This window comes from Diabrotica undecimpunctata, chromosome 8 (assembly GCF_040954645.1).
Source record: "Diabrotica undecimpunctata isolate CICGRU chromosome 8, icDiaUnde3, whole genome shotgun sequence".
Taxonomy (NCBI): Eukaryota; Metazoa; Arthropoda; class Insecta; order Coleoptera; family Chrysomelidae; genus Diabrotica; species Diabrotica undecimpunctata.
In genome coordinates, this window is record NC_092810.1 from 48171247 (window position 1) to 48197095 (window position 25849).

At 36.3% G+C, this 25849-nt stretch overlaps 2 protein-coding genes across 2 annotated transcripts; both read left to right on the forward strand.

Moving 5' to 3' along the window:
• Positions 1-23554: 23554 nt before the first annotated feature.
• LOC140448805 (zinc finger MYM-type protein 1-like) lies at positions 23555-24454 on the forward strand. Its single transcript, XM_072541923.1, has one exon. It carries the CDS (start codon positions 23555-23557, stop codon positions 24452-24454), a length of 900 nt encoding a protein of 299 aa, XP_072398024.1.
• A 29-nt stretch (positions 24455-24483) lies between these two features.
• On the forward strand, positions 24484-25257 carry LOC140448806 (zinc finger MYM-type protein 1-like). Its single transcript, XM_072541924.1, has one exon. The coding sequence runs from the start codon at positions 24484-24486 to the stop codon at positions 25255-25257; it is 774 nt and encodes a 257-aa protein (XP_072398025.1).
• The last annotated feature ends 592 nt before the right edge of the window (positions 25258-25849 follow it).

A 25849-nucleotide genomic window follows, 5' to 3' on the forward strand; every position in this document is an offset into this window, starting at 1 on the left:
ATTTTTACTTGCGAGGAATTAGCTTTTTTTCTTTCACCAAAAGAAAAATGTGTAATCGTAAGCAAAAAAGTTCGAAAAAAGTTTATCCAGAATCGCTAATGACTAGAAAGAATGCATCACGGTACTTTTGACAGTTTCGCCAGAAGGACCTACGTTTCACGTAGTTGTGAAACCTACTGTTGTTTTTCACTATAAAAGAGTACCAGCCAGTATTCATTTGAAAATGCCTCTGGGCTGAGGTATTGGCCATTTAGACTCCGTGTGGATGACGGGAGAATGTTTTCAAAAGCAGAGGTATTATACCAATTGCTCTTCTGCCTAACTCCGCACATCTATTGCAACCACTAGATGTTGCTATTTTTAGGCATCTTAAACTTTCCTTTTAAAACAGGATCCATAATTGGAGTATTAAGAATAATAGCAAAAAACTAAAACGGACAGATTTTGCAGAGGAAGAATATGCTGTGGTTATTTATGAAGAAGAGTACTCTTCTGGAGTAAGTCTTGGCTTTGACGGTACGGGATTCGAAGTGAAGATTATGATAAGAAGTGGTTCACATTGGAAATGGCCTGAGAAAGAGGATATTTAATCATAGTCAGAAAATGAAATATTTTTAAGAATTAATCCTCCAAAACCCGTGAATAAAAGGTTTATCTACGCAACTCCGGAGATGGATGCAATAAAAAGTATAATAATAAAAAGATAAAATGATTTCATAGTAAAGTTGAATCTATTATCCATGTCCAATATATTATGTAACTTTTTATTTGTTGTATTATGAATTTATATTTTTTTAAATATTAAAATCTTCAACTGCGTTTGTTTTTTCAATTGAGCCAGTAGACACGATTATTTTTAAATAAATAAGTTAATATAATGTTGTTAATTACTTAAATAAGTAGTCTCCCAAGAAGGTCGCTGATAGGACTGAAATGTCCGGTAATTAGGTGCTTGTGGTTGGTAATAGCAAAAAAAAACGGTCGGTGATAAGTGAGTATTTTTTAAGCCGGTCGGTAAAGGGAGCATTTTAATGAAATTGTACATCATTATTAAAACATTTAAAAAAAGAATTAAACTGTGATAATATTATTTTTTCTATATTACTAGCTGAATCGACTAGATTAAAACTAATCCTTAAAAATTATGCAAAGAAAAATAAAAATGTATTCTTCTTATTATTGAATTTGCTTATAAGGAAAGTCTTAAGTGGTCGGTAAAAGGTACAGTTACCCTATTTAATAATATTTTGGGGTGTGTCCAGACCTCCTAGACACCCTCTGACTGCTTCACTGGATGGGGTACGTCCTGGATACAACTCTGAATACAATCGTCGAGCTTGTAGACAATTTCCATTACTTTGATCACAGACAAAAAGCATATCCGCATGTGACAATTGAGCGTGTGTAAAATGTTGAATTCTTTTCGACAAAGAAAAATTAATTATTAAAAATAATACATTTTACTGTTTTTATTGGAAATAAGCCACAATTTTACTTAAAATGTTTATTTTGAGGTTTCGATTTCCACTCGGAAACAAATTTTGCTTTTGTTACTTGATAAAAAATCTACTAATTTACTTTTTGAATAACCTATATAATACAATAATAACTTTGTAATCTTATAATGAGGATGTAAAGCGAATTTTAAATTTAAAATAAAATACAGTGTGTTTCATTAAATAAAATATTTTTGATGCGGTAAAGTGTTCTGCAAGACCCTGTATATTTGTAACTAATTTTAAAAAGTGAAGCTTACAGCTACCTAATATACAGTACCTCAGATACAGTAAATAATAAGTGGGACCCAGACGTAGAGATTAAGATCCGAATTGAAATAGCAAGACCCAAATTTATCAAAATGAGAAAGCTCTTAAGCAACCGCCACCTAAGCGTTAACCTCCGATGGCGAGCCACGAAATGCTACGTACTCTCTAAGCTACTTTAAGGAGTTGAAGGGTGGACGTTAACAGCAACAACTATAAAGAAGTTAGTGGTTCTAGAGATGTGGCTGTATCGACGCATACTGAGAATACCTTGGACAGACAGAGTGACCAACTTAGAGGTATTAAGACGAATGGGTAAAGTGGTGGAATTGTTAACAACTGTTAAAACGATGAAAGCGTCATACCTGCGCCATGTGTTCCGTAATGATAAGTACAGTCTGCTACAGCTTATCGTGGAAGGCAAGATTGAAGGTAGAAGAGGTTTGGGCAGAAAGAAGAAATCCTGACTGAGAAATTTGAGAGAATGGTTTCAAATACCAGAAGCTGCGAACATAATACATGCGGTGCAAAACAGAGAAACCTATCGTTTGATGGTCGCCAACCTTCGGTAGAAGACGGCACATAAAGAAGAAGACAGCTACCTAATCTTGTAATTACCTTTTTTTGGTATCTCCTATAATAACAGATATCACATACTTTGTCATAAAAGTTGATCACCCTGTAAATCTCGAAAGAAAGAACGAGTTTGGGTAACCGTGTACGTGCAAGTTTTTACGTAAATCTATTTTAACGTAATCTTTCGACAAAAATAACCACAAAGTAATACCATGAATAAGCATTCATTAATAAAATAATCATTTTCAAATATTTTCAAACGAGTTTCTATTTTCACGTTGTAATCTAAAAAATCTCAGGTATATAACATACCCCGTTATAATTTAATTCAGAAGTATGTTATATGACGCTTTTTACATTCAACCTAATATAAAATGATTGCGTCAAAATAAACAAATAATACACGCCGCATGATTGTTGCTCCTATTTACACGAAAATTTATGGTTGACTCAAACAATGGCTCCTTTTATTTGCTTGTTTGGTTAATTTAATGCAGTCATTGTGTTTTTATTTTACTAAGAGATTGTTGTAACAAAAATATCATAGAGGAGAATAGAATAGATGTTTCCTTGATGAAGATAATACTTTTTCTGTAAAAGTGAATCGCTGTCTAGCAAAATATCAACTATTAACAATATTTATTTCCTTGAAATCTTTTGTGATGATAATATTGTACCTGAAAAATAACATATTATTTTATACTAAGTATATACTCCATTTAAAAATTATTGAGAGCAGTTTTTGTAATACAGCTCACTTTACGTTGCATTGTATTCAAATTTGGTTTGGGTGCTCATATCATCTGTATAAATTCTTGTAAAAGACTAAGACTAAGGAAAAATCTATATTACTTATTATTATTGTCTCTGTTTTGAACAGTCCTTAATTATTATATACATACACTGTGTCCGTAAAGTATGGAACAAATTCTTTTTTAGCTAAACACACCATTTTAAGAAATAATCCTAAAACACGTCGATTTTTCATTTTAATTTAACGTATTTTAAAATAATATTCTAATATACAGGGCGAATTACTTTCGAGTAATGACGTCACCGTCATTTTTTTTAAATAGAACACCTCCATTTTGTCTCAATTTTCGAATTACTCTAGCTGAGCTGATTCCAAAAATGTATCACATGTTGATTCAAATTGATACAGGGTGGACAAAAATACAATAGTTTTGTGTGTGCTCATGAAGTAACTCGTTAGTTAAATTAACAACATCAAAAATACTTATTGTCTAGCGGACAGAATTTGAAGTTTGAACATTTATAAAGTCATGTATTTTATCATATTCTGTCCTCTAGACAATAAGTATTTTTGATAATATTGTTAATTTAACTAGCGCATTACTTTATGAACACACACAAGCTATTATATTTTTGTCCACCCTGTACCAATTTAAATCAACATTTGATACATTTTTGGAATCAGCTCAGCTAGAGTAATCCGAAAATTGAGACAAAATGGAGGTGTTTTATTTAAAAAAAATGTCAAAAAGAATTATTACAAAAATTTTGAAAAAGTTTCTTAACACAAAAACAATTGAATTTATAAATAAGTTAGAATAGCGACCAATTACAATTAAGCCTCAATGTCATAAATGCCAACTTAAAATTTTTATTTTTGACAATTATGTTGCCAAAAATAAAATTTTGTTTAAAAATTATTTTTGTTTACTAACAAAAAAGAAGAAGATTTTTTCACCATTGATAGATGTCTGAAAAAATGTAACAAATATATGGAAAATTAAATCAAAATGTGATATTTTACTGGTTTTATATATAAAATACAAAGAAATAATATAATTATAAATTTTACTTATATTTTGAATTTCTAATCGTTTGTTTAAATTATTATCACTTTTGATAATATAAACCATTTTAATGTTATCAAAATCCATAATATGGTCTTTATCGATTACATGCTCTGCCAAAGCACAAGATGGTTTTTTAATTCTGCAATCAGAATTTTTGATTGCAGATAAGTAATAAGTAGACTAAGGACCGAAGACCTCTTCCTCGAAGTAACAGGGAAAGAATAGGCCGAGCGCCTAACAAAGACTTTTGTGACCCGTACGGAGGCAAACACGGTAGAAGACGTCCGGGGCTATCAGGTTCAAGTACATACTTGACATAGACGGACATATCACAAAGGAACAAATTTGAGAGTCCTTCCAGATGTTGGCCATCTTTACTACGACTACTTTTGCTAGACCACATCTACGTTGTATTTCTTCTTGTAGTGACCCTGTGTTTGTGATCAATGATCCCAGATATAAGTATGAGCTAACAAATCCTGAGGCAGCTCGGGAGGTATACCGAGAGCAGATGGTCTAATAAAGTCAAATTCGTCTTTATACGGGAAAATAGAAACGGGAACACCAACGTCACGGTCAGAGTTACCTTGATCACAAAAAGATATTGAAAAAAAAAATATATCCATCGGCTGGACCTCGTGCAAGATACGAGAGAGACTGCATGTCCAGGCGTGCTTTTCGGGCATAGTAAAATCGACTGCAAGAGGGAAAAGAGGGAGGACTCCAGCTAAAGATGTGGCAAAATGGGACACTAGGCACAAGAATACAGTAGCCAGGAGGCTTTTTGTCTCACTTTTTAAAGAATTCGAACACACAGTCGATAGCTTACGGTATCCGGAGTATAGAAAACTTTGCATAACAGCACATAATCATATTTCTCAAATGAAAGAAGTTAAAATTCACATCCACAAAATTACAGCCTGTAGATCAAGGTATTATCTTCAACTTCAAGTTATTATATCGAAAAGAAGTTGTTAGAAATATTTTGGATAATAAGTAGGTAATGTAGGTATTGCAAGCCATGAGATAGCTCATAAAGCTTGGCAAAATGTAATTATGACTACTATAAAACAGTGTTATGTACACTGTAGATCCTCGTAAACAGAAGAAGCTGAAACCGAAGATATTTCTATTATTAGATTTTGTGACTAATAAAGTAGAATTTGTTAAGTGTCATAAAACTATGACTTCCGGGACATTATCTAATGACAAAATTATCGATTCTCTGTCTTCATCCTAACCTCCCGGAGGGAGTGTAGTGGTCATCGTGATGCCGTGTATTGTCCATCTCTAAAGATCTCTGCCTCTGGTCATTTCTTGTAACTCATGCGTTGGTCTTTTGCATATGCCTGTAATTTGATCGATCCATGTTGTTGAAGATCTTCCTCGTAATCTTTGGCCTTCTACCTTTTCCTGGATAATAAGTCTTTCCATGTTTTCTGTGTCTACTCTCATAACATGTCAAAAGAATTTTAATTGTTGGGGATGGACTTTACTGGATAGCCATTTGCTAACTTTTAGCTCATTTAAAATTGAAATATTTGTCCTGTGTTCGGTCCACGGAATTTGTAACATTCTTCTCCAACAGAACATTTTAGTGGCTTCTATCTTTCTTCTTTCCGTCTGTCGTAAGGTCCAAGATTCACATCAGTGTGTCAGTTTTGCTACACCACATCTACGTTGTATTTCTTCTTGTAGCGACCCTGTGTTTGTGATCAATGATCCCAGATATAAGTATGAGCTCAACCTCAAACCGGTCAAACGTGTTTAATATATGTGGATGATTGTTATGTAGTCTATCCGCTATGATTATCGATTCAGTAGCTCAGAAAACCGATACTAATGATTTTGATTACATTTAAAATTTAAGTCATCTACATAGTTTCCAACAAAGAGACAAGAACAGCATTAAATACTTTAGGGAACTTTATAAAACCATTCTGAAGAACAAGCACGTTCTGCTTTTTATACCTTAAATAATGCAATAATATTGCAATTTTAAGGATGTTTTAAAATAATGTCGATTTATAATAAATTAAAATATGCTTGTTAAAAGATAAAAGAGGAGCAGACATCGCAAGTGACCATCATCTCGTAATTGGTACCATTAAAATCAAGATGGCAAAAAACAAAACCACGCGAAACACCAAGAGACTAACATACAATCTAGATAAACTAAAAACGGTCCCAGGAAGACATATGTTTAGAGAGGAACTTCAACTCAAAACAAGAGAACGTGAAATAAATAGCTGGGATGATTTCGCAGATGTTTTGACAGAAATAGCTGAAGACAAACTGGGTAAAAAAGAGAAAGATAGAAAGGAATGGATATCAGATGAAACATGGAATCTTATCGAGAAAAGAAAACAACGAAAAAAAGATATCCTGCAAGCAAGAACTGTAGAAAGAAGAGCACACCGACAACCGGAATATCAAACAATAAATAAATCAGTTAAAAGAAAAGCAAGAAGAGACAAAAGAAGGTGGGCTGAAGAACTTGCGAAACAAGCAGAAACAGCTGCACAACACAACAGAACTAGGGAGCTTTACCAAATTACTAGACGACTAACACAAAAAGGGTCCAACTGTTCGAAAATTGTAAGATCCAAAACAGGCGAATTGCTTACTACAACAGATGACCAAGTAGAGAGATGGAAAGAGCATTTTCAGGAGATGCTAGGTATTCCCAGAGATAACGCAGACGAAACAGTCGAAAACCCGCAGAATATAGACTTGCATATTTCTTGCGAGGCCCCTTCCAAAACGGAGATAATAGCAGCTATCAAATCTCTGAGAAACAACAAGTCACCGGGAATCGATAACATTGCTGCTGAAATGCTTAAAGCTGATCCGCATCTAACTGCTGAACTTTTGCTCCCCATAATCCGAGAGGTGTGGGAAACAAACCACATTCCAGCGGACTGGAAAAAAGGTAACATTATCAAGCTTCCAAAAAAAGGCAACCTCACACTGTGCAAAAATTGGAGAGGAATAACCTTGCTTACTGTCATAAATAAAATTTTTGCGACCATCATACTGAAAAGAATAACAAACAAGGTTGAGTTTCGAGCTAATCAAGCAGGCTTTAGGCCAGAATCCTCCTGCATAGACCACATTAATACTGTGAGGGTAATAATGGAACAATTGGTTGAATGGAACACACCCCTATACATGGTTTATGTTGATTTTGAACGTGCCTTTGATAGCTTGTCTCACGCTGCTCTATGGAAAATTTTAGAGCTAAGAAACATCCCGCAAAAAATAATTTCTATTATAAAGTCACTATATACTGATGCGAAATGCAGCGTGACACACAATGGGATCAACAGTGACGAATTCAACGTACTTACTAGAGTTAGACAGGGATGCGTGCTTTCTCCGTTTCTTTTTAACATAGCTATAGACTATGTTCTCTCCAAACTAGACTCCGACACAAGAGGGATACAATGGACGTTAACCACACGCCTAAGCGATCTAGAATACACGATATCTGTCTATTAGGTCAAAGGTTCCAAGATCTGGCTTACCAATTGGAAACACTTTCCACTGAAGCCAATAAAATAGGTTTGAAAATCAATTTTCAATTTAAAATTTTCATTATAAGGCAGTTGAGAAAGTATATGGTAGAGTTCCTCGGGAGATTCTGTGGTGGGCATTCAATAAGAAAGGAGTTCCCGATGAAAATGTAAAGATTGTAAGAGACATGTATGAAGGAGTAACAACTAGTGTTAGGACAGGTGTGGGAGAGACGTAAATTTCATGTGAAAATAGGATTGCACCAAGGCTCGGTACTTAGTCCTTATTTATTCTGATTAGTTCTGGATTAAATAACAGCGAAATTACAGAGTAATATTCCATGGTGTTTATTGTAAGCTGATGATGTATTGTTAGTAGGAAATAGTAAAAGTGACTTAGAACAAAAACTGGAACAGTGGAGACAAGCTCTTGAGGAAAAAAGTTTAAAACTTAGTAGAACAACAACATTTGGAGTGTTCATTTAAAGATGGAACTAATATAAATAGAATGATATGGTTGGATGGTGAAATGATTGTAAAGAGTAATAGTTTTAAGTACCTAAGATCGGTGTTACAGAGTAATGGGGGAATAGATGAAGATGTTTGCAGTAGAATTACGGTGGGATGAATGAAGTGGAAGGAAGCGAGTGGTGTCTTGTGTGACAGAAAAATTCCAATAAAGCAGAAGGGAAAATTCTATAAAACAGCCATAAGACCAGCTATGACGTACGGAACTGAATGTTGGGCAGTTAAAAAGAAAGAGGAACAACGAATGTATGTGGTGGAAATAAGAATGCTTAGATGGATGAGTGAAGTAACAGAAAAGAATAAAATTGGAAATGAGTATATAAGGGGGAGTCTAGGGGTGGCACCAATTGTTACCAAGATGAGAGAGCATAGGTTAGGATGGTTTGGTCACGTTCAACGTAGATATGTTAATCACCCAATACGAATAATTACTGATCTGCGGGTTTCTGGAAGTAGTAGGAAGGGAAGATCAAAAAAGACTTGGGAGGAAACGCTTAGACAGGACTCTAACTACAAATCAACGCTGATTTGTACATTGTTGAACATATGAGTTCTCTACATATTTCCATATATTTCTGTTCTGCGCCTCAGCTATCTAATTAGTCACAATTCTTTTAAGATCGTCGCTCCATTGCATTGGAGGTCTTCTCCTGCTTCACTTATCTGCTCGTAGTCTCCACTTAAGTAATTTTTTGTCCATTTGTCGTATTTTATTCTTTCAATATGTCCCGCTCACCTCCATTTTTGCCTTGTAATATGTTCGATAATGTCTTAAACGACGGTTCGTGTATGTACTTCTTTATTTCTCAGTATATTTCTCAAGCTTATTCCAAGTATTTATTTCTCCATTTTACGTTGTGTTCTTTTCAATTTTTCTGCTCATGTTTTTGTGTAAGTTAAGGTTTCTGCTCCATATGTGAGGACTGGTAGAACGTACTGGTTGAAAGTTTTTTTTTAATGGATTGGGAGATTAAACAAATTAGATAGTTTATTTAACAATTTTTTTATTTAAATAATGCACATTCGTAATGTACGCACAAATTATATACAAATTGAAAAAATAAACGTCAAAATTCATAAACAAGAACCAGATATATAGTTAGCAGCTCCTTCCCCTTCCATCTAGCCGATTTACAGGACCTCAAGATTCCGTTGAAAATTTGACACATTTAAAGTAGAACATAGTTTTAAATGACACTAATTAGATATCTTAATTCTTATAAGCAAACCTGCTGTTAATTTTTTATGAAAAGGGATTGACTTTTTCCCAAATTATCCTAAGGCATTTTTTCTTTTTTCAAATTTGTAGAAAAATGTAAGCATTCCAAATAGGAAAAAATAATTTTCCTCCAGATAATAGTTAAAAAGTTTATTTTACTTATTTATTTATTTAACACACGGGATAACCCTAGTAACAGTTGAAATTACAATATATCTACAATATCAGAGTTAGAAATTACTTATAATATAAAATCAATATACAAAGTTTAAAAAAATGAGACTACAAATCTTACATACTAAAAAAACAAACAAAATATAACAAGAACAAAATTCAACAATCCCAATATACATATCACAAAGCAAGAGATCTTTTTAACTGAGTTGAAAATATCAAAATCGCGAACATTTAATAGCCCCATGTATCTATCCAATGGGTTATGAATATCATAGGTTGTTCTGTGGAAAGGAATATTGAAATCATTGTGGTAACGTAGAGCTTGATGGGGAACATTAAAGTTAATCTGGCTTAACAGGTTTGGACAATCAATAAATTCATGTTGTCGCCAAGGTAACCAATCACGACAAAGATTGTTACTTTGGCCGGCCAATCACAGCGCTCGTTATTAACTTCGCTGTCATTTGCCTCTCGGCGGAAGTGTGCTGAATTTTCTCAAACACGATGTGTATAAAAGAACAGCACATCTTCCGATCGGGATCCAGTCGCACATACTCTACTAGCCCCGTTAGACCTTGTTGGTTCGGTGCGCTACCAAGCTACCTTTGAGTTTTATTTATTACCGCTATCCTGTTATCGTCGAAGACGTCCTGAACTGAAGAATTACTTAATAATGGTTATTCAATTTAGAAGTTAAATCATCGAGAATACGAGAACCGGCGTGTCGACTGCAAAACGCTTCCTGACAGTAGAACACGACTTACTGAGATAGAAAAGACATTGGTCTTAGAACTACCTCACATCGTGTCGAACTGACCACAGCGTTATTTGGGCCTGTCACGGTAAAGAGCGAATAAAAGCCCCGACGGGGACTTGTAATTGCTTTTCCGATCAGGTTGAGCTGCAATAACGTTTCGTCTCCGAAACCTTACGCAAATAGTAACTATATCAAATACTGTTAGCGAAAAGGTAGCTATACGAAGCGACTGGCAGCAGGAAGGGTCGACACGACCGGCATTCTCATACCTCTCTCGAGGAGAGGGAACACGGCTCCACGACGTGAGAAGGCCGACATCTCTGTGGAATTTGAGGTATACACCACGCATCAGAATTCTAACATATATATAATTCATGTAAGAACATTTTATCTGTAAGAAAGCTCGAACGGTTAGAGAATTCTGATTGCCGGTGTCCCCTCACCTACCACAGAGGTTCGGCGGATCTTCTTGCCCGTAACGGCCGATATCCTAAATAACTCCTTAAATACGAAGATGGACTCTCGAAACTTGAGATCCTCTTCAAGAGCGGCGGTCGTAGATCGTCCAGAAACTCCTGAAAACCAGGAGGACGCTACGGCCGTACGACATGGCGCCCAACACATAGAAGATACCCACACCCCAGACCTGGCTACAGTATTGTCCACGCTGATACAAGCAGTCACAGCTTTAACACTGGTACAACCCAAATCTGAAGCCCAGGAGAAAAAGATCGAGATCCCACAACCAAAATGGACCCCTGCACCACCTCAATACTCCGGCGATGATACCGAAAATCCACAACAATTCGTAGATGACATAATAGACCACATGAGCAATATGAACATCGATACCAAACACTGGATAGCCTACATCCTAGAAAAATCACTAATAGGAGAGGCAGCTCAATGGGCACAGAGCCAATTCACGACTGGTCTGAACTACGAATCATTTTTAAACAGGCTGATCGATCACTTCGACAACACAACGAAGAGATCATCACTAATGTCCAAATTATACGGACATTACCAAAAATATCAGCCAATAGCCGAATTTATTTCAACCAAGATGGCTCTTTTTCGACGATTATTACCACATATCGACGAAGAAGAACGGTGCAGGGCCATTGCCAACCTAATTCGCCCAGAAATCAGAAAAAGTCTTCGCAACAACATGCCGAGAACTGAAGAAGACCTGAGGCGAATCTGCGAAGAATTGGAAGCAGACGAGAACATTTCACGACGGGCAAATCGACAACCCGACCCGCCAAAAGCCGCAAAACAATCAAACCAGAATCAAGTCAGGGGACAATTTTCACAGAGGCAACCGAGAACTTCTGAGACTATAGATGATTGGAGAAATAGAAATCCAACTCAGAAACCAACGCCGAAACCCCGACAACAACCTAACAACCAGGGAAACGACGAGAGGGGCACCCACTAAGCCTCTCTCCAGATGCGGTGCCCCAACTTAATCCAATCAACGCCATGAAAGTTTCAAATCTGCCACGAATCGATGTGAACATCAATTCAAAGAAAGCCCAGGTCCTCATCGATACCGGTGCATCGATGAATTATATCAATCCTGACTTGGTTCAAGCGGCAGATATTCATAAAAGGCGGAGAATGGTCCAGTTGGCTTGCAAACACACCACTACACATAGTCAGGGTACAGTCGAAGTCACGATCGATTTTGGAAGTTTCCAGTCCACAACGAGATGTGCCATTGTAAAAGATCTGAACCAAGATCTAATTCTGGGTATGCCATGGCTCCAAAAAGAAGAGGTACTAATAGACATTAACCGAAAATGTCTACACGTGGGAAAAGAATCACGAAAAGTCCTCTACTGGAAGTCGCATTCAGCCAAACAATGCAACTCAAAGACTCAACTCCAAGACGACCAAGCTCCACAATTTGCAGTCCCAACCGTAAGGGAACTCCTGCAGGAGTACGAAGACGTCTTCGACGATAAACTTAAACAACCCACTACCCGAGACACGGTGATGGAAATCAAGCTGACAGACACACGGCCGATCAATACGAAGCCATTTAAATGTTCTCCAGCTAAGAAGAAAATAATGTTCGATGAAGTCCAGGAGATGCTTGCAGCAGGTGTCATCCGACCAAGTCGATCACCCTATAACAGCCCAGTGGTGATCGTCAAGAAGAAGGATGGCACGCCTCGATTTTGTGTTGATTATCGTAAAATCAACAAGATAACAATCGACGAGGTCTCCGCCCTACCGCCAATCCACGATGCAATTAAAGAGCTAGGAACGGCGAGAATATTTTCGACATTAGATTTGAAGAGTGGTTTTTGGCAAATACCACTACACAAAGATTCGATTCCGCTGACAGCATTCAGTCTACCCGACGGATCGTCTTATGAGTTCGTAGTTATGCCATTCGGACTCAAAAATGGACCTGCAGCCTTCCAAAAATTGGTTACATCAGTTTTCGCTGGTTTCATAGACGAATTTGTAAAAGTCTATATGGATGATATAATCATTTATTCCAACTCCTGGGAAGATCATCAGAAGCATCTCCACCTCGTCCTAGAGCGACTCAGAACACATGGACTCTGGGTTTCGTTGAAGAAATGTCGGTTTGCTACCAACACGTTAGAGTATTTGGGCCACAAAGTAACCGACACAGATACTCAACCCTTGGAAAAACATTGTGAGAAAATCCAAGGTTTTCAGCGACCCAAATCTGTCAAACAACTGAGAAATTTTATTGGGACAGCAAATTGGCTCCGAGATTTTGTTCCAAACTTCGCAGTCATTATCACTCCTTTGACTGACTTAACATCGAAAAAGAAATATTTCAAATGGACGCCAGAAGCCGAGACAGCTTTCAACACATTAAAAACAGCCCTATCTGGAGATCTTCACCTAGAGCGACCTGACATGAACCAGCCATTTAGCCTGCAGACTGATGCCTCCGAATATGGTATGGGGGCTGTCCTATTTCAAGGCTCGACCGAAGAACGGAAGATAATTGCCTACGCTTCCACTAAACTTCGACCAGCCGAAAGAAAATATCATATAAATGAAAAAGAGTGCTTAGCAGTTATATGGGCACTTAAGAAATTTCGTCACTTCCTCCAGGAGAAAAAATTCACTCTTCTCACCGACAGTACAGCGTTGCTATGGTTAGACAAATACCAAGCCGACAAAGCCAAACTGTCAAGATGGTCACTGCTATTACAGGAATTTAATTTCGAGGTGGTTCATATACCAGGGAAAGAAAACCAACTTCCTGATCACCTCTCACGAAATCCAGCAGAAAATGACCAAACCACAGAAGAAGACATAGACAGTCAAATTGACCGAATCTCCTGGCCAATACAGTCTCCGCCTGAAGCCGAACCAGAGGACTTCCCATTACTCTGCCTTTTAGACGACGAAGAAGAAGGTGCAGAACACCCCATCCTCGACAATTTGAGAGAAATGCCTCTGCAAACCAGAATCGCACGAAGTCACCAGGTGCAAACAGGCATGCAGAGGTTCGTTCGAAGATGGCATAAAATCACCGCCAGAGGCCCGAGGAACGAAGTCGAGCAGAGCCTGCTAGAAGAATTTGTAGTAGAAAACAACACAGCCTACTACACAGCCGGCCAAAACCTCAGAAAAATCCTCGTACCCGATGCTTTCAGACCCGAAGTCCTGGAGTGTTATCATGACAGCGAGGAAGCAAATCACCCCGGCCAGGAGGAGACCACAAGGGCCATTAAAGAAGTATATTACTGGCCAACAATCGCAAAAGATGTGACAAAATATGTCAGGTCATGCCTGATATGTGCCACGACGAAGGCCGCAGCCAGACAGCCAAAAGCACCCATTATTCCTAGAGAGCCTGTAAATCCTTGGGAAAGGATATCTTTCGACATTCTTGGGCCGTATCCAGCCGCAAGAGGCACCAAAAATAGATATGTTCTTCTAGCCACTGACTGCCTCAGTAATTGGATCGAGTACAGATGTTCGACAGCCGCAAAAACCCGGGACATCATCCGTTTCCTACAAGAAGAAATATGTAACAGATGGGGCAGGCCATCCACTATCATTACGGATAATGGTATTCAATTCAGGACAGATGCTTGGGAACGTTTTCTCCGAAAACATAATATCCAAGGCGAACGAAGTCCAATCTACCACCAGCGGGCCAACCCGGTAGAGAGACGAGTCCAGGAATTGAAGAAAGGTCTTCGTGCACGAGTTTCATCCCCTGAGGACCCCAGATGGGAATCCTACCTAGCTGATGTTATTTTCAGCCTTCGTACCCGCCAAAATGAAGCCACAGGCCAGACTCCGGCGGAACTTTTACTGGGCTACAGACCGAGAAGATCTCAGGAAACTGAGCACCAGGTGAGACGAGAAGAGACACGCCAGCAGAGGGTCGAACGAGCCGTTCAACGAGCCACCCTATACGCCAGGAATCTCTTCCCAGAGAACGAAGATGTCCGCCAACCCAGAACCTACTTACAAGGCGAACAAGTCTTGGTAAGGAACCATACCAGAGGGAACTTCGGCCCCACCTGGACGGGCCCCCACACCATCCTCAGAGTGGCAGGAGACCATACGTACGAAGTACGTAGAGATCAAGATGTCGACAGAGTCATCCACGTAGACGACATCAGGCCAGCTCCACCACCACGGGATGCCCCCGTATAAGCCCCACGTAAGTGTTTAAACAGACTAATAATTCTCTTTTTTCTCATATAAAAACATTTTTTTTACAAACTTTTCTAAGTGTAAATCTTTAAAACTTTTCGTCATATTTACAAACTTTGCCAAGTGAATTTGATATTTTAACCGCGAATTTTACAAGTGTTTAAACACCACACATTGACATTTTAGATTTTTCTACATTTTTATACCCTCAAAAGACAATTTAATATTGAAAATTTTCTCTTTTATTTCATACTCTAAGTATTTTTAAATTTTTACAACTATATTGGAAGATTGCAGAAATCAATTTTACCTAATTTGATTTACAAGTAATATATTTTCAGTTCAAAAGTTTTAGTCTGTCTGGCAACTTCCCAATAGAAGTGTAAAAACTTAGAATAATTTCGAAGCTGATTTAGATTTAGCTGAGAATTATTGTACTTTGACGTTTAATTTTTTTTTAATAAATTATCTTAAAACATTTTCCTTGCAGGAATATCTCGCATAACATGTATTTTCGAGTGAAATTATATATTTTATATTATCGTTACAGCTCTATAAGGGTCACAATCATTTCAAGTTTTATAAATATTTCATGCCTTAAAATATTGTACAAGGCGCATTTCAACTTGGATAGACAGACACTCTGCGGTAACCAATTAAATATGTTTCACGAATTTATGCACTTGGGGAGATACCGAGTCGATATTCCACTTAACAATTTTCACACTGTGTATTAATTGTAACCTTATCACAATCTCTTTATCTTATATATACCTTTTTGACTTATAACTTGAACATTTAATGTCTTAATTATGACTATTTTTATTTTTAATAAATGGCCTAGCTATAAGAATTTTCCTTTGCTACAATTATATATTGAAATTATATTGTACCAATGTTTTCGTTTCTTTTACATATGTTTATTAATTGTGAATTTCATATGTTTACTGAAAAATTTTTTGTATTTTTGTAAAATTTTCTTAATTTTTTTCAATAAAAAACACCCTACCAACAGGTCTTCGGAGGGGAGGGAGTGTCGCCAAGGTAACCAATCACGACAAAGATTGTTACTTTGGCCGGCCAATCACAGCGCTCGTTATTAACTTCGCTGTCATTGGCCTCTCGGCGGAAGTGTGCTGAATTTTCTCAAACACGATGTGTATAAAAGAACAGCACATCTTCCGATCAAGATCCAGTCGCACATACTCTACTAGCCCCGTTAGACCTTGTTGGTTCGGTGCGCTACCAAGCTACCTTTGAGTTTTATTTATTACCGCTATCCTGTTATCGTCGAAGACGTCCTGAACTGAAGAATTACTTAATAATGGTTATTCAATTTAGAAGTTAAATCATCGAGAATACGAGAACCGGCGTGTCGACTGCAAAACGCTTCCTGACAGTAGAACACGACTTACTGAGATAGAAAAGACATTGGTCTTAGAACTACCTCACATCGTGTCGAACTGACCACAGCGTTATTTGGGCCTGTCACGGTAAAGAGCGAATAAAAGCCCCGACGGGGACTTGTAATTGCTTTTCCGATCAGGTTGAGCTGCAATAACGTTTCGTCTCCGAAACCTTACGCAAATAGTAACTATATCAAATACTGTTAGCGAAAAGGTAGCTATACGAAGCGACTGGCAGCAGGAAGGGTCGACACGACCGGCATTCTCATACCTCTCTCGAGGAGAGGGAACACGGCTCCACGACGTGAGAAGGCCGACATCTCTGTGGAATTTGAGGTATACACCACGCATCAGAATTCTAACATATATATAATTCATGTAAGAACATTTTATCTGTAAGAAAGCTCGAACGGTTAGAGAATTCTGATTGCCGGTGTCCCCTCACCTACCACAGAGGTTCGGCGGATCTTCTTGCCCGTAACGGCCGATATCCTAAATAACTCCTTAAATACGAAGATGGACTCTCGAAACTTGAGATCCTCTTCAAGAGCGGCGGTCGTAGATCGTCCAGAAACTCCTGAAAACCAGGAGGACGCTACGGCCGTACGACAATGTATGATCTTATATACAGTGTGGCGCACCGAAAATGAAACAGAGGCATTTACTGGCAGATGATTCCTTTTTTGAAAAAACGCTCGGACCCGTCGATTTTGTTTTCGAGGGGGACACAAAATTGGCATAAAATCACTTTAACATTTGCAGCCCCTTAAGCGGGGGTGGCATCATGCCTAAAATCTTAAATGAAAAGGGGGGTCGAATGATCCATTATTTGAAAGGTGTTTCAACTCCCTTTATAATGATGTAAAATTCATGTATTCAATTCAGTAGTTTTGGAGATTTATTGATTTAAAGTTTAAAGTAGACTTTAATAGGTACATCAAATTAGTTTGTACTTCTTTCAGAAGAAATTTGAATAAAAGCATTTTCTTGATAAGTAAATGCTTTTATTTACTACGCCCATGGTTTATTAATAATAAAAATAGCAATTGAAGTGTCCTTTGTGACAAAAAAAGTTGTTTCTTGAAGAAAGATAAGTAGAGAATGCCACGTATATATATATTTAGGGATTCTACAGTATTCACTGCCTTCCCTCGCTCAACCGTTTCCATCTCTCTCTGTTGTTCCATTCTCCATCGTTTAGTCCTCTCTTACTCATGGCGTCGTCTACTTCGTTCCTCCAGGATTTTCGGGGTCGTCCTCTTTTCCTCCTTCCTATGGGGCTCCATTCGGTTATTCTTTTTATCCATCTGCTGTCGCTAGCTCTTCTTACATGTCCATACCACTTTAGTCTTTTTTGTTCTATATATGTTAGTATGTCTGTTTCTATTGATGTTCTTTGCTTTATTTCGTCATTACTTCTCCTATCCATTCTTGTTACTCTGCAGCATCTTCGCAGGCATTCCATCTCTGTTGCTATTATCTTACTGCTGTTTTTCTTGTTTATGATCCAATTTTCGGCCCCATATGTCATAATACTTCGCACTAATGTTTTATAAATCTGCGTTTTTGTCTTCATATTTAGGTGTCTATCCCACCATACTGAGTTAAGTTGTCGGATTGCTGTTCTTGTTTGTCCTAATCTTTGTGTAATTTCTTCCTCTGTTGTTGCCTTTTTCGTGATTATAAACCCCAGGTATTTGAATTTATCCTTTCCTTTGATTGTTACGTTGTCATCAATCTGTAGATCTTCTATGTCTTCTTCACTTGTAGATAGGTACTCTGTTTTCGCGAGGTTAATATCTAGGCCAGCCTTGGTATATTCTTCTTGTAGTTTCTTCATCATGTAGCTTAGAATGCCACGTACTTATTTTAAATAGGAAATAGTACATTAGTTTGCGATTGATTTGACCAATCTTTGTTGTTAAAATATCATTTATTGCTTTATACATAAATTAACCATGGTATATTCCACGGCAGAAAGGGTTGAAATTATTGAAATATTTTTCGGAAATAATCAGTGCGCTAATAGAACAGCACAAATTTTTAATGAGCGACATGAGAACAATAATGTGCACCGAAAATATGTTCTAGAACTTGTAGCTAAATTTCGCGAAACTGGATCAGTCGCCAATAAAAAACGTAATATTGAAAATCCTATAAGGAACGAAGCAACAGAAGTGGGGGTTTTAGGGCAAGTTATTGTAGATCCTACATTAAGTACCCGCAAATTGCAAACTTCGTGTGGTGTTAGTCGACGTACTATCCAACGGATTCTAAAGGCCCATAATTTTCATCCGTATAAAATTCACCTTGTACAAGAACTTAATGAAGACGATTTTGATAAGCGATTAGAATTTTGTGAAGTTATGAGTGAACGAATTACAAACGATGAACAATTTTTATTTAACATTTGCTTTTCCGACGAATGTTCCTTTTTTTAAATGGCGAAGTAAATCGTCATAATTGTCGATATTGTTCGGACTCTAATCCCAGAATTTACCATGAGGTACACACACAGCAGCCACAAAAATTAAATGTTTGGGCTGGCATTTTTGGCGATCATTTGGTTGGTCCTTTTTTCTTACCTGGAAATTTGACTGGTGAAATGTATTTGGAATTACTGCAAAATGCCATAGATCCTGCGCTAACAGATATAATTGAAAATCAGAATGATGGTCTATACGTTGAGAATATGTTGATGTTCCAACAGGATGGTGCCCCACCACATTACGCATTAAGAGTTCGGCATTATTTAGATCAGACCTTTCCAGGTCAATGGATTGGTAGAAGAGGTGCCGTTGAATGGCCCCCAAGATCGCCAGATTTATCACCTTTGGATTTCTTTTTGTGGGGTTACTTAAAAAGCAAAATCTATGCTACTCAGCCAACATCCTTAGAAGATTTACGGCAAAGAATTGTGAATGAGTGCCATCAAATTACTCCTCAAATATTGCAAAATGTCCGGCAACGTTTTCAGCAAAATCTTTATTATTGCATGGAAAGTAATGGTGGTCATTTTTAACATTTACTCGGCTGACAGGTCAGTTCATTCTTTATTTTTTAACAACTTTGCTGCTATGTATTGATCTCCTCTTACGATGATGTATTTAAACTTTAAATCAATAAATCTCCAAAACTACTGAATTGAAGTACATGAATTTTACATCATTGTAAAGGGAGTTGAAAGACCTTTTAAATGATGGATCATTCGACCCCCCTTTCCATTTAAGATTTTAGGGATGGTGCCACCTCCGCTTAGGGGGCTGCAAATGTTAATGTGATTTTATGCCAATTTTGTTTCCCCCTTGATAACATAATCGACGGGTCCAAGCGTTTTTTTTTAAAAGGAATCATCTGTCAGTAAATGCATCTGTTTCGTTTTCGGTGCGCCACCCTGTATAAATGTGACACATCACGACGATTCTTGAGAGGGTAAAGATAATTGTTGTTCGATATGAGAATAATCATGATTTTCAAAAGTAGTGTGGACGTGGTAAGCACAATATCTCAAAAATTTATGCTGGACTCTTTCTATGGTATCAGTATTGCTCTGAAAATATGGTGACCAAATAACTGAACAGTATCCCAAAAATAGTTCTAACTAAGCAACAATAGACTAATCTTGTTGAATTAATGGAGAAATACTTGCAATTCCTAGTAGCGAAACCAAGAAGTTTAGATGTCTTTATTGAAATAGAGTTTATTTGATCACAGAAAGTAAACTTCTCGTCGAAAATAACACCCAAATCTCGAATAGAAGAAACATAATTCAGTGGCTGATTATTAATAGTACCGCTTGTTCCAATTCTATTGACTTTACGAGAAAAACTTATAAAACAACATTTTTTTACATTTAAGTGGAGTTTGTTCTGATTGCACCAATTTTTTAATCGGTCCAAGTCCGTAAACTAGTAAACAGGAAGTGATGTCGTTAACGAAGATATTAAAAATATGTAGAGAAGTGTGGCCTCCTTTAGGAACTCCAGATGTTATTGTGTGTGATACTGTCAGACAGATGACAACCTATCTTGACTCTTTGACTCTTCCCAGATGTGGAGTTTTTAACCCATTCAACAAACCTAACAGAAAAACCTACATTAATTAATTTGCCCAAAAGTATTTGGTGATGCTGATTGCAGATTGCATACAAATGCTACGATAATTTTCAATATTGTATTTCTGACCATTTTTAAATATAGGAATAACATAACTTTCTTTCCATGAAGAAAGAAACTCAGAGGTTTCCAGAGATCTATTAAACAATGTAACAAATGGTATTACAAGGTTACAGACACACTATTTTAATAAAAAAATAACACTCCATCTAGACCGGCAGCAAGCTTATTGGGCAGCTCATTATTCCATAAAAAATATCGGTCATGGTAATCTTAGAAGGATAAATATTTGTACTAAAGTTGCTATTTAATGGATGGATAGGTATGTGAAGGTTGTTGTTATTTAGCGAATACACAGTTTGGAAGAAGTTCATAAATAAATTAGCTATGTCTTAAACATTTGTTGCAGATTGGACTTGATAAAATAAGGAGATAGGTTATGATTAGATCGTTTATCATTTATGTATTTCCAAAATAATTTTGGATCATCTCTTCGAAAAGTATCTATACCTTTATTATAGTTGCTGAAGCAAATTTCAGACAGTTGTTTACATTCAGCTCTTAGGTGGGAAAATCTAATATAGTCATTATCAGTAGGATTATTAACATAAATATAGTGAGCATATTTTTTCTTCAGAATCAGTCTTCTAAGATCAGCAGAGAACCACAGTTGAAGTTCTATATTTCTTCAATGGCAGAATGTAAGGAATTCCTATTAAAAGAACTTCATAGAATAATTCTGTAGCAACTTCAACATCATTAACCATACATACCTCTCAGTCTATGGAAGCAAGGAAGTTGTTAAGCACAATGTAATCATCATTTCATAAATCATTAAACAACTCATCATAAACCAACTAATTTTTTTTTATTTGTGTCTTTCACATCGAGTTTAAGTAACATTTATGACCCACATGATGGATATTAGGATCTACAAGGGGATTACTTGCTTTTAAGATATTAAGCTCCCTAACATTAGAAAACATTAAATCCAAAAATAAATTACGATTATTGGGAATATTATTATGTTGATACAATTTTAAAAAACCAAAGGCTTGAGCAATATTCACAGCTGGATCACATGCAGGACAATGCACCATTACACCAAACTCATTATTTTTCCATGATTGGGAAGATTGTAATCACCAAAAACATAGATATCCTGTGGTGAGTGTTGCAGAACAACATTTTCCACAGTTTGACAATGCCAGTTGTATAATTCGCGAGGTGATTGTGGAGGTATGTAAACACCACCGACCATAAACTTTACTTCATTAAGTTGACATAAGATATATATTTTCATCCCCAGCCGATTTTCTTTCCTCTTGTTCTTTTTTAGCTGCCTTTCAAGCGTCTTGTTTCATCTTAGTTTGATCCTTTGAGATTCTATAAACAGTATTTTGAAGCTTATTACTAGATTTAAGAGCCAATTTTACCGTGTTAGCATTACATATAACTTTGACTGGTCTATTTTGATTGTAACTGGACACTTTGCCTCTTGCTGTAAGCCAAGTAAACGAAAGACCTGACACACCTGAGATTTGTCATAGCTAATGCGATCAGCTAATATATTAGAGATAAAAACTAAATTGGTTGTTATCTGTGAATTACTATTTTCCATTAATGTAATCTTTTTTTTAATTTCTTCTTCACTCTCTTAAATGCATCACGGCAGGTAGCGCAAAAGTACATAAGTAGACGTTTCTGCAAAATATTTGCCCGTATCTCGGATGTGAACAAGCCAGAGCATTTTTCTGCAATGTGTATCCTTGAATGGCAACTGTCGCATTGTTTAAACTTGTGTGTGCTGGTAAATCTTGTTTCAGAATATAATATCTGAGAAGAAATGGACTCGATTGATACTTTTAAGCTTTATTGTTCTTTACACTTATATCGGTAATAATTGACTGATGGCCCGTTAAGGGCAACTGTCATACACCTTAGCCTTTGGCGGCGTTGCCAGTACAATGTTATCAGTTGCATTACAAAAAATGAAAAGTAAAAATATACGAACACGCATGCTATTATTTGCTTTTCATCAGTACCAAGCTCTTGGGAACAAGCGCTACATTTATTGGTCATTAAAACCTCAAAATTTTATCTTAAAATATTTCAGTAATCCTCGGCTTTTTGCGGTCTATTATTTATGAAATATAAAAAGCAATAACCCACTTAACTATTACGCACAATATTATTTTTAATATGCTTTCAAAACTTAAAAAGTTTTTAGAAAAATAAAGCAGCAAAATTTTGTTTGTTATTAGTAAAAAAATCGATATGTTTTTGCAAAATGATTTTGTAATATTTAAAATCATGTTTCTTTATTTATTTTTAATAATGTTTATTGATAATTCTTTTTCTTTTATAATCTATCCGTAGAATTACTGTAACTTTATTATTTTCTGACTTATATTTGTATGTTATTTGTATGTTTCTGACTTCTTTGGCATTCTTTTAAACAACAAATACGGAAAAAACATTTAAAAACACCATTTTGAAGGTTTTTAGGTATACGATTTTTAAGTTTATTACTCTTAAATTTGTTTAAAATGTTTAACTATTTGCTGAACTGACTAAAAACTGACTTATATTTAATATATTAATTATATATATATATATATATATATATATATATATATATATATATATATATATATATATATATATATATATATATATATATATATATATATATCTGTCGTCCGTCGCATCTCATGGCGACAGCAAGTCCCACTTATTTGACCGGACCGGTGCTACTCCGAGCTGTGAACTGTTAAAGATATCCCCGATAACACCCGCTCAACCCCTCGCCTACACTTTTCAGGCGACGACTGAAAGCAATATTTGAGCTGCATTTGTCGCAGTTCGAACTAGTGTGTACAAACCTACGTTTATTGTAATTTTAAATAATCGGTGATCGCGACGCGACGACTGTTAAAATAAGTTGTCCTGCACGTAATTCGGTATTTATATTAAGTATATGAGAATAAAAGTGCTGTTCAGGATGGATGTTATTTATAATTTGATTAATGTTAAGAGATTCTTTAAATATTCTTATGATGAAAAACTAGAATTAAAATGCAAAGGACGTCCTTTGCCGGATATTAAAATCGTAAAAGAAGGATCAAGCCGAGGGAAAAATTACAAACGACAATTTAATTGCGATATTTATACGAGAAATAGTTGGATATGTAGCTGCAACAGAAAAAACGCTCTTTTCTGTTTTCCTTGTGTACTCTTTGGAGGTGATAAGTCATGGACGCAAGTTGGTGTAACAGACTTATTACATTTAAGTAATAAAATAAAAAAGCACGAAACTTCTAAGCATCATTTGCACAATCAAATGGAATATGCTTTATTAGGCTCCGTGAATATTAAAGAACAGTTAGATTCTGCATACTGGATAAATATTCAAAAATTCAATGAAGCTGTAACAAAAAATAGGTATGTTCTCTCAAAAATTATAGACTGCATAAAATTTTGTAGTGTTTTCGAATTGGCGCTTCGGGGACACGACGAGACACAAACATCTGACAATCCTGGAATTTTTCGCGGCCTCATAAATTTTACTGCTGAATTGGATAAAACTTTAGCACAACACTTGGAAGAATCGACGGTTTTTAAGGGCATTTCTAAAGAAATTCAAAATGATATTTTGGACTGCATGTTGGAATTATGCCAGGATAAAATTTTGGAGGAAATTCGGGAATCTCCATATCTAGCTGTCATGGCCGACGAGACTACAGACATTTCAACAAAATCACAAATGGTTGTAGTATTTAGATATTGTCGAAATGGAGCACCGGTAGAACGATTTTGGACATATTTGGTACCTTCAAAATTAAATGCAGAAACATTTTCAGTGTTTTGGATCCTATCCTGGAAAACTCAAATAATAAACTAATTGCTCAGAGTTATGATGGTTCAGCGGTCATGTGTGGACAGCACGCAGGAGTTCAAGCCAGAATCAAAGAAAAATATCCATTTGCTCATTTTGTACACTGTTACGCGCATCAATTAAATTTAATAATGTCTAAGGCTTGTTCCGAAAACTCTCAAGTTAGACTTTCTTTTGGAAATTTAAATGAAATTCCTACCTTTTTTAAAAATTCGTCACAACGAGTGGCAGTTTTAGATAAAATCGTCCAAAAGAAAATTCCTCATGGCGCTCCAACTCGCTGGAACTTCAATATTCGACCTGTTAATGTTGTGTTTGAACATCGATCTTCTTTTATCGAATGTATGGAAGAAATAGAAGAATCGTTTGATAAGGCAGCTGTCTGTAGTTCAGCGTCTTCCATTCGAAGAATACTAGTGGATCAAAATTTTGTTTTTTGGTTAACATTTTTCCATCGCATAATGCCACAAGTAGACGTTTTGTATAATGCTCTTCAAAAGACTAAAACGGATCCTTTGGAAATCAATAAAAAGGTGACAGATTTCGAAAGATACATGAATTCAGTTAGAAATTCAATAGATGATACCATTGACCAAGGTTCTAGTTTATGCGTTGAACCATTACCAACTAAAAGGTTATGGAAGGATAACAGTCCAGTAGATCATCGGAGAGCATCTATCGAAGTTTGTGATATAATCATAAATTGTGCAAATGATAGATTTGCTTTTAAAAATTACCTACTTGCAACTTCATTGCTTTATCCTGAGCAATTTGATAATTATTGTGATAATTTCCCAGATGATAATTAAAGCCTGACTTGCGCGTCATATCTAAATTTAGATAGGGAGCGCTTGAAGACTGAATTATCTGTTATTTATTTTAGAAGAGACTGTAGAGACATTAATGGGGCAATACCTTTTTTAAAATTTTTAATTGAAAATAATTTAACAGAGCCTATTCAAGAAACTGTAAACTGCTTCAAATTCTAATTACAGTGCCCATGAGTACGGCAGAAGCTGAAAGGTGCTTTTCGAGTTTAAAACGGATTAAAACATTCTTGAGAAATTCCATGACTGAAGATCGACTTGTAGCATAAACCATGTTGTCAGTAGAAAAAACACTTATAAAAGAAATACCAAACTTTAATGAAAAAGTTATAGACAAGTTTGCTTTAAAAAAAAATCGACGAATCAAGCTTATTTATAAAAAAAAATAATATATTTGGCTCTGTGTGTAGTTAGTTCGTAAGACCCTATAATGCAATTATTGTTGTGGCGATTTTGTTTGTAGTGTTTTTTCGTTTGCATTCCTTAGTTTCACGTATTTTTCGATAAAATTCTACTAAAAACATAAACTATAAAACAATTACTAGTGTGCCATAATGTACCATTGCTATTTTTG

Coding starts and splice junctions, on each gene's coding strand:
- LOC140448805 (XM_072541923.1), top strand. CDS start 23,555: ATGGATGTTATTTATAATTTGATTAATGTTAAGAGATTCTTTAAATAT.
- LOC140448806 (XM_072541924.1), top strand. CDS start 24,484: ATGTGTGGACAGCACGCAGGAGTTCAAGCCAGAATCAAAGAAAAATAT.